This window comes from Anomaloglossus baeobatrachus, chromosome 8 (assembly GCF_048569485.1).
Source record: "Anomaloglossus baeobatrachus isolate aAnoBae1 chromosome 8, aAnoBae1.hap1, whole genome shotgun sequence".
Classification (NCBI taxonomy): Eukaryota; Metazoa; Chordata; class Amphibia; order Anura; family Aromobatidae; genus Anomaloglossus; species Anomaloglossus baeobatrachus.
The window spans coordinates 4,752,004-4,772,718 of NC_134360.1; the positions used below are offsets into that span (position 1 = coordinate 4,752,004).

At 54.2% G+C, this 20,715-nt stretch overlaps 1 protein-coding gene across 1 annotated transcript in view; it reads right to left on the reverse strand.

Moving 5' to 3' along the window:
* SYN2 (synapsin II) overlaps positions 1–19,905 on the reverse strand; it is a 347,187-nt gene extending 327,282 nt beyond the window's left edge. The window contains exon 1 of the mRNA XM_075321261.1: positions 19,405–19,905. Within this exon, the coding sequence (XP_075177376.1) occupies positions 19,405–19,688 (284 nt within the window). The 5' untranslated portion in view covers positions 19,689–19,905. The remainder of the gene's footprint in view (positions 1–19,404) is intronic.
* Between the last annotated feature and the right edge of the window lie 810 nt (positions 19,906–20,715).

Below are 20,715 nucleotides of genomic sequence, written 5' to 3' on the forward strand. Positions count from 1 at the left end.
GCTAACTTGAACATGTGAATAATGAATTGCATACCTGCCATGAATATTAGGAAAAAGGAGATATTTAGCAATCGCATTGATCAATGTAACTAAGCCCCAAAACCTCGTCAAGGTATATCTCTATATTGGGGTCCCTAGCTCTGTGACCCTGTGTGTCATCTCATTGCAATTAAAAACTGCTGTGGGTGGAGAGGGGTAACCAAGGACTGTCTTATATAGGAGATGGCAGGTATGCAATTCATTATTCACATGTTCAAGTTAGCAAGTAGCATTTTTCATTGTATTTTCCAATATTTTTCCATATGCTTGAGGTATTATACTATTATCTAAGTTTGATGTGCAGCCTTATCCTTATATAGTATGTATTTTTTGGCTTGCACTCAGAATATATATATATTAGTGCTCACTTCAGTTATCCTATTCAGTTCTGTGTCTGCATGTGTGTCAGTGTATATGACTGTGTATATATTTGTCTGTTTAAATGTATTTTTGTGAATTTGTCTTCAAATATGTATATGTACGTATGCCTGTATGTGCATGTGCATGGGGCCCACTGAGACTCAACCGGGGACCACAAAATCCTGGAGCTGACCCTGGCTGCCTTAACATTGGGATGAATAAAAAAAAATATGTGAGTAACTCTACTTTCTGTGTATAAGTGACGGCTGTGAGTGATCCTGGACTGTATCTGTATTGTACTGTGTGTATAAGTGACGGCTGTGAGTGATCCTGGACTGTATCTGTATTGTACTGTGTGTATAAGTGACGGCTGTGAGTGATCCTGGACTGTATCTGTATTGTACTGTGTGTGTATAAGTGACGGCTGTGAGTGATCCTGGACTGTATCTATATTGTACTGTGTGTATAAGTGACGGATGTGAGTTATCCTGGACTGTATCTGTATTGTACAGTGTGTATATGTGACGGCTGTGAGTGATCCTGGACTGTATCTGTATTGTACTGTGTGTGTATAAGTGACGGCTGTGAGTGATCCTGGACTGTGTCTGTATTGTACAGTGTGTGTAAGTGACGTGTAACGCCTGCCTGGATCCACAGATACAGATGGGCTGTAAGGGGAGCCTAGAGGGAAGCCACTCACCAAGTAGGACCCCCAGAACCCTGAAACCCTTTAACCCCTATACAGGGATCTGGAATTACACAGGGCCCTGGAGATCACTACCTGTGGAAGGCTGCAGTCCGAGAGAGTAGTCGTCAGGCAGGGTCAAACCAGGAATTGCGGAACAGGGACAGAATCGGCAGGCAGTGACGTAGTCAGCAAACGTAGCAGAGGTCAGATCCGGATCGGGCAGCGAGGTACAAAAACAGCAGGCAGAAGGGTAGTCAGAAAACACGCAGAAGTCAGCACACAGGAATCACTAACAGAATAGGACGTAACAGGAGCCAGGAAAATCAGAACTATCTCTGGCAGTGATCATGTGACAGGAGGGGGAATAAGAAGGGTGTGGTGTCTTCCCATTGGCTGTAGCTGAACGCTGGCAACTTCAGCTGGAAGACACATGCCACCCACAGTCAGCCAGCGGTACTTCAGATCCCAAGCTAACCCAGCCCAGTGGATGATTGGAGCCTGCGCCCACCGGTGCCGCTGGCATCGACTCCTCTCCCATCACCAGCACCATCCACGGCAGGAAAACGGCGTCGCCTGGCGATCGGAGAAGACGTCGCTGGAGCAGACTCCGGCGGTGACGTAACATGACGGCTGTGAGTGATCCTGGACTGTATCTGTATTGTACTGTGTGTATAAGTGACGGCTGTGAGTGATCCTGGACTGTATCTGTATTGTACTGTGTGTGTGTGTGTGTGTGTAAGTGACGGATGTGAGTGATCCTGGACTGTATCTGTATTGTACTGTGTGTATAAGTGATGGCTGTGAGTGATCCTGGACTGTATCTGTATTGTACTGTGTGTGTAAGTGACGGATGTGAGTGATCCTGGACTGTATCTGTATTGTACTGTGTGTGTAAGTGACGGATGTGAGTGATCCTGGACTGTATCTGTATTGTACTGTGTGTGTGTGTGTGTATAAGTGACGGCTGTGAGTGATCCTGGACTGTATCTGTATTGTACTGTGTGTATAAGTGATGGCTGTGAGTGATCCTGGACTGTATCTGTATTGTACTGTGTGTATAAGTGATGGCTGTGAGTGATCCTGGACTGTATCTGTATTGTACTGTGTGTATAAGTGATGGCTGTGAGTGATCCTGGACTGTATCTGTATTGTACTGTGTGTGTAAGTGACGGATGTGAGTGATCCTGGACTGTGTCTGTATTGTACTGTGTGTGTAAGTGACGGATGTGAGTGATCCTGGACTGTATCTGTATTGTACTGTGTGTGTGTGTGTGTATAAGTGACGGCTGTGAGTGATCCTGGACTGTATCTGTATTGTACTGTGTGTATAAGTGATGGCTGTGAGTGATCCTGGACTGTATCTGTATTGTACTGTGTGTGTAAGTGACGGATGTGAGTGATCCTGGACTGTATCTGTATTGTACTGTGTGTGTAAGTGACGGATGTGAGTGATCCTGGACTGTATCTGTATTGTACTGTGTGTGTAAGTGACGGATGTGAGTGATCCTGGACTGTATCTTCTATTATACTGTGTGTATAAGTGACGGCTGTGAGTGATCCTGGACTGTATCTGTATTGTACTGTGTGTGTAAGTGACGGCTGTGAGTGATCCTGGACTGTATCTGTATTGTACTGTGTGTGTAAGTGACGGCTGTGAGTGATCCTGGACTGTATCTGTATTGTACTGTGTGTGTAAGTGACGGATGTGAGTGATCCTGGACTGTATCTGTATTGTACTGTGTGTGTGTGTGTGTAAGTGACGGCTGTGAGTGATCCTGGACTGTATCTGTATTGTACAGTGTGTATAAGTGACGGCTGAGTGATCCTGGACTGTGTCTTTATTGTACAGTGTGTATAAGTGACAGCTGTGAGTGATCCTGGACTGTATCTGTATTGTACTGTGTGTGTGTGTAAGTGACGGCTGTGAGTGATCCTGGACTGTATCTGTATTGTACAGTGTGTATAAGTGACAGCTGTGAGTGATCCTGGACTGTCAGGTGCATCAGAAGAGAACCCTCTGGCCCGGTTACTTCATGTATGAAACAGCTGCAGCAGCCAGCCAGGATCCTCTTTCACCGGACACAGGCATCACCCAGCGTCCCACATGTGTCTCCAGACCTCCTCTTCTCCTTAAGATATCTCTCAGGGAATACCCTACTTCACATAGAGCTGTTTCCTACATGAAGTAACCGGGCCAGAGGGTTCTCTTCTGATGCACCTGACATGTTACATGATGGCACTGTCCTAACTGCATTACTGCAATACGCTGCATGTGCTCGTTCTACCTAGTCGCGACAGGTCATACCTACCCTTCTGGACATGACACACTATATGACTACCTAAAGCTCACCTCATCTGGGACACCTTACTGTAAATGAGCAGAGCCTAAACTTATTTCTTCCTGTCTATGACGACTTTGTACGGTTCCTTTTGGTGCGATTTGATTACTGACTCTAATGTTTTAGTCTGATAGGACCTTCTTCAAGGGTTCTATCAGGACCGAAACGTTGGGACAGACTTTTCTTTTTGTTTCAATAAAACCACATTTTAGCACCACCCAAGACTTTCTGCCTAATTCTTTTAAGGTGTGCCGGAGCTACTTTTTTGTTTTAGTGGATATATTTCTCCAGAGCACCCAATTATGTAGTGAGCCAGGTTTATTCTACTATTGATATCCTCTCTCCAGTATGGCGGCGCCTCCCTCCAGTGTGGCGGCGCATCTCTCCAGTGTGGCGGCGCATCTCTCCAGTGTGGCGGCGCCTCCCTCCAGTGTGGCGGCGCATCTCTCCAGTGTGGCGGCGCCTCTCTCCAGTGTGGCGGCGCTTCTCTCCAGTGTGGCGGCGCCTCCCTCCAGTATGGCGTGGCGGCGCCTCCCTCCAGTATGGCGGCACCTCCCTCCAGTATGGCGGCACCTCCCTCCAGTATGGCGGCACCTCCCTCCAGTATGGCGGCACCTCCCTCCAGTATGGCGGCGCCTCCCTCCAGTATGGCGTGGCGGCACCTCCCTCCAGTATGGCGGCACCTCCCTCCAGTATGGCGGCGCCTCCCTCCAGTATGGCGGCTCCTCCCTCCAGTATGGCGGCTCCTCCCTCCAGTATGGCGGCTCCTCCCTCCAGTATGGCGTGGCGGCGCCTCCCTCCAGTATGGCGGCACCTCCCTCCAGTATGGCGGCGCCTCCCTACAGTATGGCGGCTCCTCCCTCCAGTATGGCGGCTCCTCCCTCCAGTATGGCGGCTCCTCCCTCCAGTATGGCGGCGCCTCCCTCCAGTATGGCGGCTCCTCCCTCCAGTATGGCGGCGCCTCTCTCCAGTGTGGTGGCTCCTCCCTCCAGTATGGCGGCGCCTCTCTCCAGTGTGGTGGCTCCTCCCTCCAGTGTAGCGGCGCCTCCCTCCAGTATGGCGGCGCCTCCCTCTAGTATGGCGGCGCCTCCCTCTAGTATGGCGGCGCCTCCCTCCAGTATGGCGGCGCCTCCCTCCAGTATGGCGGCGCCTCCCTCCAGTATGGCGGCTCCTCCCTCCAGTATGGCGGCGCCTCCCTCCAGTATGGCGGCGCCTCCCTCCAGTATGGCGGCGCCTCCCTCCAGTATGGCGGCGCCTCCCTCCAGTATGGCGGCGCCTCCCTCCAGTATGGCGCTGTACTGCATGTACAGCTATTTTCCTGTGAGAGGATGATGAGGACGTCCGATGAGCGCAGTTGTCCGCTTCCGTGCACCTTCTGAAGACTCTTGTCCTCAATGTTGTAAGCGAGTGACTTCTTCATCCGTGGTTTCTGGTTTTTATCCTCTTTGACTTATTGTATCTTTCTTACTCATTTGCAGTTTTGTTTCCATTTGCCTTTTTTTATGTGATGACTTTTTTGGGGGGGTTCCATAGAGTTGTGGTTTCACCTTATAGTGTTTTACACTTACAATATCAGGTTTACAACCTATTAATGCTGTGACTTGTCGGAGTGCGACATTATTATTATTATTATTGCGATATTTCCATCACATGACTTAATGGTTTTTGTGCACCTTTCCACTGAAGATGGGGGGCGTCCGCCCCACGTTCTCCCCACTGATGATCTCCGATCGATCATTAAAGGCATGATTGTTCCATCATGTCCTCCAGACACTAATTGGAGGACTTCTTTACTCCGGGACATCTCCAGGGAAGCAGCAGTGCCATCAGGCTTACTGGAAACCGCTTGTATTGCCTGCAAGCGCTTGTCAGACAAGCCCTCCTGGCCCTGATAACCCACGAAGCCGCCAGATCTGAGCATTATCATAAATGAATTGTTTGGCGGTAACAATGGAGAACATTTCATCCATGGGAAGAGTTAATAAGGACCTCATCAATGCCCAAGTGTCACCAAGGTTGTGTGGACTTGACTTTGGGATTGTGACAAGTTTCCGCTCATGTCCCTGATTCCTGTGTCTGCAGCTGGAACCGGGAACGTTGCGTCTGTGGATCTGGAGCACATTCTGCACAATATCACATAACTGCATCATTGCCATCAGCCCGGGCGGCCAGAAGAGCGCGGCACCAGCCAACAACAACATGGAACCATTCAGAAAACCAGGGTCTGTGTTACAATAAGAAACACGGCGGCTTTCAGAGCGGAGCACGCGCAGCACGATGAACATCTCCGCACTCGTGTCTACAAGTGTCCAGGGTTATAGGGCTGCGGTGTGGACAAGGCTTCCGTGCTCATTGAGCGCCAATCGTTCTGCCTCAAAGTGTTAAAACATGGATCCTCCTACAACCGGAACAAGAAATTGGGTAAAAAAGGCGACTCCCGGGCAGAGTCATCACCATGACGTATAAACGCAGCAAATGGACGATCCTGATAACGTACACAGGTCTAGACAAATAGAAAATAATGAAAAAAGGACAAAGCAATGAATGGTGAGCACCGAAACGCACAACCGCGACATTCACAGCTAAAAACCAACACCACGAGATGAAAGATGGCGGAAGCCACCGAATTCTGTGGAATCGGCCGACCATCAACTGATCGTCTCTGCGCCCCCAAAAGATGATGCTGGGTGAGAAGTACCCGGCCATTGGTATTACTAAAAGTATGACACTACTAAGTGCCAAAACAGCGCAGGATGGCGGGCAGAGGATGGCGGGAACAGAGGATGGCAGGCAAAGGATAGCGGAGGCAGAGGATGGCGGGAGCAGAGGAAGGGGGAAAGGGAACAGAGGATTGGGGGGAGGGAGCAGAGGATGGCGATGGCAGAGGATGGCGGGAGGGAGCAGAGGAAGGGGGAAAGGGAGCAGAGGATGGCAGGAGGGAGCAGAGGATGGCGGGCAAAGGATAGCGGAGGCAGAGGATGGCAGGAGGGAGCAGAGGATGGCAGGAGGGAGCAGAGGATGGCAGGAGGGAGCAGAGGATGGCAGGAGGGAGCAGAGGATGGCAGGCAAAGGATAGCGGAGGCAGAGGATGGCAGGAGGGAGCAGAGGATGGCAGGAGGGAGCAGAGGATAGCAGGAGGGAGCAGAGGATGGCAGGAGGGAGCAAAGGATGGCGGGCAAAGGATAGCGGAGGCAGAGGATGGCAGGAGGGAGCAGAGGATGGCAGGAGGGAGCAAAGGATGGCGGGCAAAGGATAGCGGAGGCAGAGGATGGCAGGAGGGAGCAGAGGATGGCAGGAGGGAGCAGAGGATGGCGGGCAAAGGATAGCGGAGGCAGAGGATGGCAGGAGGGAGCAGAGGATGGCAGGAGGGAGCAGAGGATGGCAGGCAAAGGATAGCGAAGGCAGAGGATGGCAGGAGGGAGCAGAGGATGGCAGGAGGGAGCAGAGGATAGCAGGAGGAAGCAGAGGATGGCAGGAGGAAGCAGAGGATGGCAGGAGGAAGCAGAGGATGGCAGGAGGGAGCAGAGGATGGCAGGAGGGAGCAGAGGATGGCAGGAGGGAGCAGAGGATGGCAGGAGGGAGCAGAGGATGGCAGGAGGGAGCAGAGGATGGCAGGAGGGAGCAGAGGATGGCAGGAGGGAGCAGAGGATGGCAGGAGGAAGCAGAGGATGGCAGGAGGGAGCAGAGGATGGCAGGATGGAGCAGAGGATGGCAGGAGGAAGCAGAGGATGGCAGGAGGAAGCAGAGAATGGCGGGCAAAGGATAGCAGAGGCAGAGGATGGTGGGCAAAGGATAGCGGAGGCAGAGGATGGCGGGAGCAGAGGAAGGGGGAAAGGAAACAGAGGATGGGGGGGAGGGAACAGAGGATGGGGAGGAGGGAACAGAGGATGGAGGAGCAGAGGATGGGAGGTCAGATGATGTACAGGAGGCAAAGAATGGGGGGGGTCAGAGGATGGCGACAGCAGAGGACGGGGGGCAGAGAATGGGGGAGAGGCAGAGAATACTGACCAGAGGATGGTGGCACAGAAGTGAAAACTCTCTGCTTTATTAGGACCAGGCTGGATGCAGCCAGAATGGAGATCCGTAGATTGGATGCATATGACGGTAGCCATGAACGCCGTGTACATCGAGCTCATCAAACTCAGGTAGAACAGTCAGTAACAAGAGGAACATGATCATGTTATGTAAAGGCTGCAGCAGAAGCAGCGCTGCGTCTGTCCCTGTCCTGGACGGTCACCTGCCGTCTGCAGCGCTGTGTCTGTCCCTGTCCTGGGCGGTCACCTGCTGTTTGCAGCGCTGCGCCTGTCCCTGTCCTGGGCGGTCACCTGCCGCCTGCAGCGCTGCGCCTGTCCCTGTCCTGGACGGTCACCTGCCGTCTGCAGCGCTGCGCCTGTCCCTGTCCTGGACGGTCACCTGCCGTCTGCAGCGCTGCGCCTGTCCCTGTCCTGGACAGTCACCTGCCGCCTGCAGCGCTGCGCCTGTCCCTGTCCTGGACGGTCACCTGCCGTCTGCAGCGCTGCGCCTGTCCCTGTCCTGGGCGGTCACCTGCCGTCTGCAGCGCTGCGCCTGTCCCTGTCCTGGGCGGTCACCTGCCGTCTGCAGCGCTGCGCCTGTCCCTGTCCTGGACGGTCACCTGCCGTCTGCAGCGCTGAGTCTGTCCCCATCTCAGGACAGAGAATCCATAGAGGATTCCGCTTGGAGATTGAATTTGTGACGTGGCCGGGGCGATCCGAGCCGCTCCTGTGTCCGGGGGAACAATGCGACAAGTCACAGGAGAAATGAGGGGTTTGCAGCCGTTTTGAGCATCAAATGATTTACACACAAAAAAGTGCAACTAAATCTCGGATCTCGCAACGGATGTGATTAATTGTGACCGCGTCTGGAGAGGATCCCCGAGTGTGACCGACCCAACGTCACCAGTCATTAGTGTAGGGAGGTGCGGCCTTCTGGATATGAGCGAAACTTCACAACATTATCATGTGCAGCCGCAGCGCCGCAGTAACCCCTGCCTTGTACCCGCACCACCGCTATATACACCGGGGACGATGCAGAGATCTTACCAGATTGCGGTAACCCTGCCTTGTGCATGCACCACCGCTATATACACCGGGGACGATGCAGAGATCTTACCAGATTGCGGTAACCCTGCCTTGTGCATGCACCACCGCTATATACACCGGGGACGGTGCAGAGATCTTACCAGATTGCGGTAACCCTGCCTTGTACCCGCACCACCGCTATATACACCGGGGACGATGCAGAGATCTTACCAGATTGCAGTAACCCTGCCTTGTACCCGCACCACCGCTATATACACCGGGGACGATGCAGAGATCTTACCAGATTGCGGTAACCCTGCCTTGTGCATGCACCACCGCTATATACACCGGGGACAGTGCAGTGATCTTACCAGATTGCGGTAACCCTGCCTTGTGCCCGCACCACCGCTATATACACCGGGGACGATGCAGAGATCTTACCAGATTGCGGTAACCCTGCCTTGTGCATGCACCGCCGCTATATACACCGGGGACGGTGCAGAGATCTTACCAGATTGCGGTAACCCTGCCTTGTGCCCGCACCACTGCTATATACACCGGGGACAGTGCAGTGATCTTACCAGATTGCGGTAACCCTGCCTTGTGCCCGCACCACCGCTATATACACCGGGGACAGTGCAGTGATCTTACCAGATTGCGGTAACCCTGCCTTGTGCCCGCACCACCGCTATATACACCGGGGACGGTGCAGAGATCTTACCAGATTGCGGTAACCCTGCCTTGTGCATGCACCACCGCTATATACACCGGGGACAGTGCAGTGATCTTACCAGATTGCGGTAACCCTGCCTTGTGCCCGCACCACCCGCTATATACACCGGGGACGGTGCAGAGATCTTACCAGATTGCGGTAACCCTGCCTTGTGCACGCACCACCGCTATATACACCGGGGACGGTGCAGAGATCTTACCAGATTGCGGTAACCCTGCCTTGTGCCCGCACCACCCGCTATATACACCGGGGACGATGCAGAGATCTTACCAGATTGCGGTAACCCTGCCTTGTGCATGCACCACCGCTATATACACCGGGGACAGTGCAGTGATCTTACCAGATTGCGGTAACCCTGCCTTGTGCCCGCACCACCGCTATATACACCGGGGACGATGCAGAGATCTTACCAGATTGCGGTAACCCTGCCTTGTGCATGCACCGCCGCTATATACACCGGGGACGGTGCAGAGATCTTACCAGATTGCGGTAACCCTGCCTTGTGCCCGCACCACTGCTATATACACAGGGGACAGTGCAGTGATCTTACCAGATTGCGGTAACCCTGCCTTGTGCCCGCACCACTGCTATATACACCGGGGACAGTGCAGTGATCTTACCAGATTGCGGTAACCCTGCCTTGTGCCCGCACCACCGCTATATACACCGGGGACAGTGCAGTGATCTTACCAGATTGCGGTAACCCTGCCTTGTGCCCGCACCACCGCTATATACACCGGGGACGGTGCAGAGATCTTACCAGATTGCGGTAACCCTGCCTTGTGCCCGCACCACCGCTATATACACCGGGGACAGTGCAGTGATCTTACCAGATTGCGGTAACCCTGCCTTGTGCCCGCACCACCGCTATATACACCGGGGACGGTGCAGAGATCTTACCAGATTGCGGTAACCCTGCCTTGTGCCCGCACCACCGCTATATACACCGGGGACAGTGCAGTGATCTTACCAGATTGCGGTAACCCTGCCTTGTGCCCGCACCACTGCTATATACACCGGGGACGGTGCAGAGATCTTACCAGATTGCGGTAACCCTGCCTTGTGCATGCACCACCGCTATATACACCGGGGACAGTGCAGTGATCTTACCAGATTGCGGTAACCCTGCCTTGTGCCCGCACCACCCGCTATATACACCGGGGACGGTGCAGAGATCTTACCAGATTGCGGTAACCCTGCCTTGTGCACGCACCACCGCTATATACACCGGGGACGGTGCAGAGATCTTACCAGATTGCGGTAACCCTGCCTTGTGCCCGCACCACCCGCTATATACACCGGGGACGGTGCAGAGATCTTACCAGATTGCGGTAACCCTGCCTTGTGCATGCACCACCGCTATATACACCGGGGACGGTGCAGAGATCTTACCAGATTGCGGTAACCCTGCCTTGTGCATGCACCGCCGCTATATACACCGGGGACGGTGCAGAGATCTTACCAGATTGCGGTAACCCTGCCTTGTGCCCGCACCTCCGCTATATACACCGGGGACGGTGCAGAGATCTTACCAGATTGCGGTAACCCTGCCTTGTGCATGCACCGCCGCTATATACACCGGGGACGGTGCAGAGATCTTACCAGATTGCGGTAACCCTGCCTTGTGCCCGCACCACCCGCTATATACACCGGGGACGGTGCAGAGATCTTACCAGATTGCGGTAACCCTGCCTTGTGCACGCACCACCGCTATATAGACCGGGGACAGTGCAGTGATCTTACCAGATTGCGGTAACCCTGCCTTGTGCACGCACCACCGCTATATACACCGGGAACGGTGCAGAGATCTTACCAGATTGCGGTAACCCTGCCTTGTGCCCGCACCACCCGCTATATACACCGGGGACGGTGCAGAGATCTTACCAGATTGCGGTAACCCTGCCTTGTGCACGCACCACCCGCTATATACACCGGGGACGGTGCAGTGATCTTACCAGATAATAAAGATGGCCGTACACATCGGAAAGAACACCGGCATCTGCAGCAGGACCGCTTCATCCACACCCAGCAAGGAGGACGGCGACGGCGGCTAAGAGAGACAAGAGGGCAGCAACGGCAAACAGAGACAAGAGGGCGGCGACAACAGCAAAGAAACAAGAGGGCGGCGACAACGGCAAAGAGAGACAAGAGGGCGGCGACAGCGGCAAAGAGACAAGAGGGCGGCGACAGCGGCAAAGAGACAAGAGGGCGGCAACAACGGCAAAGAGACAAGAGGGCGGCAACAACGGCAAAGAGACAAGAGGGCGGCAACAACGGCAAAGAGAGACAAGAGAGCGGCGACAACGGCAAAGAAAAAAAAAGAAAGAAGAAAAAGTTCCTGGCAGCTGATCACACGGGAGACCCCTCGAATACATCAGCCCGACCACATGGAGCCGCCTGAGTGTTATTTCATGCTGCTAGAGAATTATCCCCAAACCACATATATTATATGTACACAACGTCTGTCTCAAGGAAAATTACAAAAAAAAAACCTGCAAAATGACCATATACAACTGGAAGAACGCCGACCTCTGGAGACCCCACCAACCCTGAGAACGCGGGGGCTGCAGAACTGAGTTTAAGAGGTTTTCCAGTTTCAGAAACCCCTGCACCCCCGGATACAGTTCATCATAACTAACAAAAACTGTCACAATGACTCTGGAATAGCGGGGAACCGGGGCTCTTCAGCTGTTCCTCAAGCTGGGGGACCCTATGCTATCCCCAATCTCCAGGATACTCCTAATGGTGGAGTTGCCAGGCTCCTTCCTGGCCTTGCTCCTAACTAGTCCTGATCCAATTCCTCCTCCCCCAGGGATGGACGGGACAGGAGGAAAAACAAGACCAGGTAGGAGGCAACGAAACAACAGGGGTAATCTCCACAACTTTCACCAGTAAATCTGGGACTCCACACCTCACAGACCCAGATAGAATAAGCTATAGCTGGCATGGGTGGTAGAATTCAACCAGCATAAATAGGAGAGCAGATGTGATAGGTCTCCCCACAACATGTAGCCAAAAGGAGCAAATAAACCAGATTAACTCTTCCAAGCCTCCCTATGGCTCAGCACACAGCAGGTCGACACCCGAGTCTCCTGTGTTGAGAAACCATGGGGTGGAGGGTCAGAATCTTCAATCTGAACAGAGCTCGACGCCGCCATGATAGTTGGCGAAGTTTGTACAAAATTCAGTGTGATACAAACTGTGCTTTAATTACTCTCCCAGGTCTACTGCTGCGACTGCTAATGCTCTCAGTGTCTGTGATTGTCTGCAGCGCTGATGCTGTCACATTCATAGCGCTGCAGCCAATCAGTGAGCTGAGCCGCATGTGCCGCCAACTCAGGCAGAGCTTCTAAGCTCACTGATTGTTTGCAACAATAACAAGAACTGGAGACTCAGCGCTGGACCTGGGGAGGATGAAAAATAGGGTGGTCTAAAACTAGAAGACCCCTTTAACACCGGATCCTCCAATACATGGCACAGCTGTCCGGGCACCGATGTCCTGATTTGTGCGTGTTCGCCTTTGTTCACTAGTGTCATAGTTTTCACTTATAAGGATGGCGCCGTGCTGACCACGTTTATAGCGCTGCAGATCACGGGTCCACGAAAATCTCACAATTACAAGAATTTGGCAAATGGCGCTAATGAGGTCAGCAAAAATGGGATCCTCAAAAGATGGATGAAGATGATGTGACCCCCCCCCCCCGTACGACGGTGGGGGGGCTGCGAACGGGCAGAATGATCACAGATCCACTGCTTTCAGATGTAAGGCCCACAATAATTCCCTGGTGGTGACGCCGCGCAGACGCTCACAGACCTGAGCAGAGGTCATTACGTTTCACCAACTAGTCACACAGATGTGACTCGCCCACCCCAGAGCCTTAGGTGACTCGGTGTCGGGCCGGACTAGTCCGGGGTAGTCAGCGGTGGCGGGGCCCGACTCCGTGGCCCTGGTGGGGTTAGTTAATGGGGCGGTATTGGGGGTGATGATAGTGTTAAAGTTTATATAAGATTCGTGACGCCACCTGTGGTAAATTGCAGCTATGGAGCCGCAGCAGCTGGAAGAGGCCTCCGGGGCTGGTGTTATAGCAGCTGAGGTGTTTCTTGCTCTCCACAGGTAGAGCGGGGACCCCGGGGCGACCTTTGGTGCTTGGTAAAGTCTATGGTGTTTGTGGACGAGGTGCAGAATGAATCAGACGACACAGGGCTTGCAGTTAAGGTCTTTTACTCACTGTTCTTGAGTCCAGGTGCTAGCAAACCGGTTGCCACAGTATGCTGGGATCCACTGTCAGGTGCCTCCGCCGATCCCGGGTAGTTCAGAGGTCAGTACCGGTGCACCTCTCTTTGTGTATCCTTTCACCTGACTGACTTCTTAGCCTTGACTCTATTAGATGAGCTGGTCTCGGCCTCCACCACAGACAGGGCCTGTACAAAGGGGGCTAACCGCAGTTGTATCTTGCCCCATTCACCGGGGATCTGTGGTGGGTTGTGTCCCCGGGCGCTTGCAACCACCCCGGGCCTTCGGTGTTACTTTATGAGGAATTGTCTTTCTTCCCTCTGTCTGGGGACCGTCCCCAAATGCAGCCAGATTCCTCCACTCGATCTTCCTTTGGAACAGGCCACGAGCCAATATGTCCTTCCGTGGCCCTGGGATCCTTTCTCTCTTTCTTTAGGTGTTAACTGGACCTAACTAGACCCAGGATCTACACGAGGAACTTCCTTCTGTTACTTTCTCCTGAGGTAACTACCTCCCTCTCACACTCTCCTGAGGTAACTACCTCCCTCTCACACTTTCCTGAGGTAACTACCTCCCTCTCACACTCTCCTGAGGTAACTACCTCCCTCTCACACTCTCCTGAGGTAACTACCTCCCTTTCACACTCTCCTGAGGTAACTACCTCCCTCTCACACTCTCCTGAGGTAACTACCTCCCTCTCACACTCTCCTGAGGTAACTACCTCCCCCTCACACTCTCCTGAGGTAACTACCTCCCCCTCACACTCTCCTGAGGTAACTACCTCCCCCTCACACTCTCCTGAGGTAACTACCTCCCTCTCACACTCTCCTGAGGTAACTACCTCCCTCTCACACTCTCCTGAGGTAACTACCTCCCTCTCACACTCTCCTGAGGTAACTACCTCCCTCTCACACTCTCCTGAGGTAACTACCTCCCTCTCACACTCTCCTGAGGTAACTACCTCCCCCTCACACTCTCCTGAGGTAACTACCTCCCTCTCACACTCTCCTGAGGTAACTACCTCCCTCTCACACTCTCCTGAGGTAACTACCTCTCTCTCACACTCTCCTGAGGTAACTACCTCCCTCTCACACTCTCCTGAGGTAACTACCTCTCTCTCACACTCTCCTGAGGTAACTACCTCTCTCTCACACTCTCCTGAGGTAACTACCTCCCTCTCACACTCTCCTGAGGTAACTACCTCCCTCTCACACTCTCCTGAGGTAACTACCTCCCTCTCACACTCTCCTGAGGTAACTACCTCCCTCTCACACTCTCCTGAGGTAACTACCTCCCTCTCACACTCTCCTGAGGTAACTACCTCCCTCTCACACTCTCCTGAGGTAACTACCTCCCTCTCACACTCTCCTGAGGTAACTACCTCTCTCTCACACTCTCCTGAGGTAACTACCTCCCTCTCACACTCTCCTGAGGTAACTACCTCTCTCTCACACTCTCCTGAGGTAACTACCTCTCTCTCACACTCTCCTGAGGTAACTACCTCTCTCTCACACTCTCCTGAGGTAACTACCTCTCTCTCACACTCTCCTGAGGTAACTACCTCTCTCTCACACTCTCCTGAGGTAACTACCTCTCTCTCACACTCTCCTGAGGTAACTACCTCCCTCTCACACTCTCCTCACTCCTCCGCTCCTTCTCACAGACTGTCTCTGACTCCAACTTCCTAGTTCCCTTATCTACTCACACTTTCTGACTCCTCCCACACACCCACTGACTAGGCCCCACCCACACTATTGGGACCAGAAATGGGACTTATGGCCCCATGAATGCATTAATGGGGGTGGCTGCCACTATCCCTGACCCAGTGTATGCCTACCAATTGGTGTGTGCAAGTTTAGTCTGTGGACCGGCATATGACTTCATTCTTACCCAGGATGGGACATCACACCTCTGGCTGAGGTGCAATATCTCTGTGGCAACGGAAGCCTCAGGGGCACTACAGATGCAACTTATCTGTATGTGACGTCCGGCTGCCATCACCCTATAGACAGCAATCCTGCGTGTATACTAATGGTGACTACTACAGGGAACCACTGCCGGGGGAGCCCCCACCATCCGTGAGCCCCCACCATCCGTGAGCCCCCACCATCCGGGAGCCACCACCATCCGGGAGCCACCACCATCCGGGAGCCCACCACCATCCGGGAGCCCACCACCATCCGGGAGCCCACCACCATCCGGGAGCCCACCAAGGCACTGTGCACGGTGGGCATAAGAATTGTATGGGACACAGGTATATCGGGGCAGCATCGTGTGATATATTGGGAGGTACTGTGTGGTACATCGGGCGGCACCGTGTGGTACATCGGGTGGTATTGTGTGGTATATCGGGTGGCACCGTGTAGTATATTGGGTGGTATTGTGTGGTACATCGGGCGGCCCCGTGTGGGTATACCGGGTGGTACTGTGTGGGTGCTAGTTGACTTAGTTCACAATCACATTTAGTTTTTCATTATAGTTTTCACTGATGTCAGGAGAGCGGTTTTATACAGTTTAGTAAACCTGCTATACTCCGTCCCAAACACGGAGATACAATAACAGAATAAAGCACATCGCTACGTGTGCCGCGGTCTGCTTATGACGGAGCTGCCGGTAATATTCCCAGCATATAACTGTGATGGACTAAACGAATGACATGTGAACAGACCCTTATCGGCACCATGTGGCGGTATTTTACATTTTTCCCACCATTACTCTTGTTTTGTCAGTGAGATTTGCAGGGTTTGATTTCCATGCAGTTACCTCTTTCTCCACCATCTTCCTATATGAACGGTTATAATACGGCTCATATCTTACACCCCAATATCATCGGGATCAGTGAGATACACAGGACTGGGTGCGTGATACAAAGTCCTGACAGGACGGCCGAATATCACGCCTGTAATGGACGATCACCTGGTCCTATAAGGAACCAATAATACGACGCCCCGATCAGGACCATGGAGGACGGACGGCGCCTCACGGCCCGTTACACCCGGGGTCCAGACTGTACCAATAAAGACCATAAACCCAACTGGTGGGATAAACAGAGGCCTCACCCCATGAGGATAGCGCCCCCCTATGGATCTATGTGGTATCACCCTATCTGTGCATGGAGCATAGACGGTGGGCATCGCAACGTCTGGAATAAGAGGACGCACGACGGCCGCGCAGACTCCAGGATATCGGCCTTATGTGCCAGATCAGGTGTGAGGGGAACGTGCGGACCCCCACTAAAAAATCAGCCAAATACTGAGCGGAAACCCGGACTGATCGCTGCACGTGGAATACGGATACAGACTATTGTGGCTGCCTGATTTCTTAGCTGAGGGTCCGCAGTCCCCCCCCACCCCCCGGAGCAGCCTCCATAACTGGAAAGATTTTATATTTTACTTTACAATAGATATTTGTTTTCAGTTTGGATCAACTAAATCCCATCAGTAAAGGATTCTCGTCTGAGGTCGGTCACGTCTCCCGTTCTGGACGCCGCGCAGTATATATATATATATACACGGTATATACAGGGCCGGTGCCAGCACCTGGAGGACCCAAAGCAAACACTGATCTGCAACATCCGCTGAGCCCCCTCCAGAGCGCGGCACCGCCCGTGTCACCACCAGCACCACCGCAACATCAGTGCTGCCAATGGAGCCAACACCGACTGGATCAGATTAACCCCCTAGATGCTACTATCAATACTGACAGCTGTATATGAGAGGGTGTGAATGGGACAAGGTGTCCTCCTCACATGCTTGGTGTCGTCGTCTTCCCGAAATGCTGGTGTGCCCCCCCCATGCCCGATATCCCCCCTCAATACCTGGTGTGCCCCCCCCCATGCCCGGCATCCCCCTCAATGCCTGGTGTGCCCCCCCAATGCCCGCCATCCCCCCTCGATGCCTGGTGTGCCCCATGCCCGGCATCCCCCCTCGCTGCTTGGTGTGCCCCCCCCCCCATGCCCGGCATCCCCCCCTCGATGCCTGGTGTGCCCCCCCAATGCCCGGCATCCCCCCTCGATGCTTGGTGTGCCCCCCCCATGCCCGCCCCCCCCCCCTCAATGCCTGGTGTGCCCCCCCACAGGATGCAGTTGTCCCCCTGGTGTAACTGCAGGCTGCCGCCGGCACAGTCCTGGCTGCGGGGGGCGCTGACGTCCGCTGTCTCTGCCATCTTTCTACTCCTACAGACCCTGTGTCTGGGCTTCATAGATCTGTGCATTTACAGAACCCGGCAGTGATACAATGTAACATAAAGAGGAAAAGAGAAATAATGTAACATCTGAAGCAACGTTCCCTCCACATCCCACATATCCACTCCGGCTCTGCTGAAAGCTGAAACATCGGGGGTAATAAGACCCCGAAAGACAGAAATCGCTGATTACTGGTGACATTTACCCCAAACAGAAAGAAATAGACCCCGAAATAGTAAAAAAATACAATGAGTGCCAGAAAAGAGGAGCGAAGGTCCAACTCAATGGACCGAACGTAAAGGAGGAAAAAGAACACCGGGGAACACCGGAAGAGAACACCAGAGAAGACCGGAAGAGAAGACCGGAAGAGAACACCAGAAGAGAACACCAGAAGAGAACACCAGAAGAGAAGACCGGAAGAGAACACCGGAGAAGACCGGAAGAGAACACCGGAGAAGACCGGAAAAGACCGGAAGAGAACACCGGAGAAGACCGGAAGAGAACACCAGAGAAGACCGGAAGAGAACACCAGAGAAGACCGGAAGAGAACACCAGAGAAGACCGGAAGAGAACACCAGAGAAGACCGGAAGAGAACACCAGAGAAGACCAGAAGAGAACACCAGAGAAGACCAGAAGAGAACACCGGAGAAGACCAGAAGAGAACACCGGAGAAGACCAGAGAAGACCGGAGAAGACCGGAGAAGACCGGAAGAGAACACCGGAGAAGACCAGAGAAGACCGGAAGAGAACACCAGAGAAGACCAGAGAAGACCGGAAGAGAACACCGGAGAAGACCAGAGAAGACCGGAAGAGAACACCAGAGAAGACCGGAGAAGACCGGAGAAGACCGGAGAAGACCGGAGAAGACCAGAAGAGAACACCGGAGAAGACCGGAGAAGACCAGAAGAGAACACCGGAGAAGACCAGAAGAGAACACCGGAGAAGACCGGAAGAGAACACCAGAGAAGACCGGAGAAGACTGGAGAAGACCGGAGAGCCACAGAGGCTGGAGCCAACCCAGACCGTCCTATATACAGCACATTATATGTATATACAGCACATTATATATAGACACTCATCTACACACACATCTATACATAGACACAAATGTGCACATGATGGAGCCGCCTGCACTTCAGCACCAGGGACAGATACACAGTGCACCAACTCATTATAGTGGGCCCAGCAGTCAGTATGGGGCCTCTGTACCCAGGCAGCCTACAAAGGGGTCCCTTTCCGCAGGGCGCGTCACAGGGGTCCCTCTCCGCAGGGCGCGTCACAGGGGCCCCTGTACCCAGGCAGCCTACAAAGGGGTCCCTTTCCGCAGGGCGCGTCACAGGGGCCCCTCTCCGCAGGGCGCGTCACAGGGGCCCCTGTACCCAGGCAGCCTACAAAGGGGTCCCTTTCCGCAGGGCGCGTCACAGGGGTCCCTCTCTGCAGGGCGCGCACACAGGGGCCCCTCTCCGCAGGGCGCGCACACAGGGGCCCCTCTCCGCAGGGCGCGCACACAGGGGCCCCTCTCCGCAGGGCACGCACACAGGGGCCCCTCTCCGCAGGGCACGCACACAGGGGCCCCTCTCCGCAGGGCGCGCACACAGGGGCCCCTCTCCGCAGGGCGCGCACACAGGGGCCCCTCTCCGCAGGGCGCGCACACAGGGGCCCCTCTCCGCAGGGCGCGCACACAGGGGCCCCTCTCCGCAGGGCGCGCACACAGGGGCCCCTCTCCGCAGGGCGCGCACACAGGGGCCCCTCTCCGCAGGGCGCACGTTCCGCAGGGCGCGGACTCACCAGTCGGTGTGCGGCTCGTCGATCACCAGCAGGATCCGGGACCTCCTCCCGGGGACCCCCGCGCTCTGCTCCCCGAGTCCGGCCGAGGCCGCCGTCTGCTTCACGGCGTTGGTGATGGAGGAGAAGAAGCCGCCGGCCACCTGCGCTCCGCTCTGCCGGCTCCGGTCCGGCGCGGTGGGCGGCGGGGGCTGCGGGGGCTCCGGGCGCTGCAGGTCGGTCATGTAGCCATTGGGCAGGTTGGCGATGAAGCTGCTGTCCGACAGCCGGCGCCGGAGGAAGTTCATGGCGGGGAAGAGACGAGCCCGGTGCAGCAGGAAGACTCCGCGACTCCCGCACTGACTGCGCCTCCCGGGGCTGGCGCTGCACAGCGAGAGGAGGAGCCGCCGGTCCGCAGCGACCACACACCCGGGACCAGCGGAGGACGAGGCGGCCAGATGTGCGCGGTGCAGGGAGGGAAGCGGCGGCGGCGGGAGGAGGAGGAGGAGGCCGGGGAGGGGGAGGAAGGGTGTGAGGAGGAGGACGAGCGGCTCCGAATGTACCGCTCACTGACAGCGGGGGGGGGCGGTGTATAGGGGATGGGATGTATAGGGGATGGGATGTATAGGGGTGCAGTGTGTGTGTGTATAGAGGGTATAGTGTGTGCAGTGTATAGGGGATGTGATGTATAGGGGTGCAGTGTGTATAGAGGGTATAGTGTGTATGTGTGTGTGTGCGTGTGTGTGTGGTGTATAGGGGGGGGTAGTATGTGTGGAGGGTATAGGGGTATATTATGTTTAGTGTATGGGGGATGTAGTGTGTGATGTATAGGGGTATAGTGTGTGATGTATAGGGGATGGGATGTATAGGGGATGGGATGTTTAGGGGTGCAGTGTGTATACAGGGTATAGTGTGTGCAGTGTACAGGTGATGTGATGTATAGGGGATGTGATATATAGGGGATGTGGTGTATAGGGGATGTGATGTATAGGGGTGCAGTGTGTATAGAGGGTATAGTGTGTGCAGTGTACAGGTGATGTGATGTATAGGGGATGTGATGTATAGGGGTGCAGGGTGCAGTGTATAGGGGATGTGATGTATAGGGGTGCAGTGTGTATAGAGGGAGTAATGTGTGCAGTGTATAGGGGATGTGATGTATAGGGGTGCAGTGTGTGTATAGAGGGTATAGTGTGTGCAGTGTATAGGGGATGTGATGTATAGGAGTGCAGTGTGTATAGAGGGTATAGTGTGTGTAAGTGTGTGTGTGGTGTATAGGGGGTGTAGTATGTGTGGAGGGTATAGTGTGGGGTGTATAAGGGTATATTATGTTTAGTG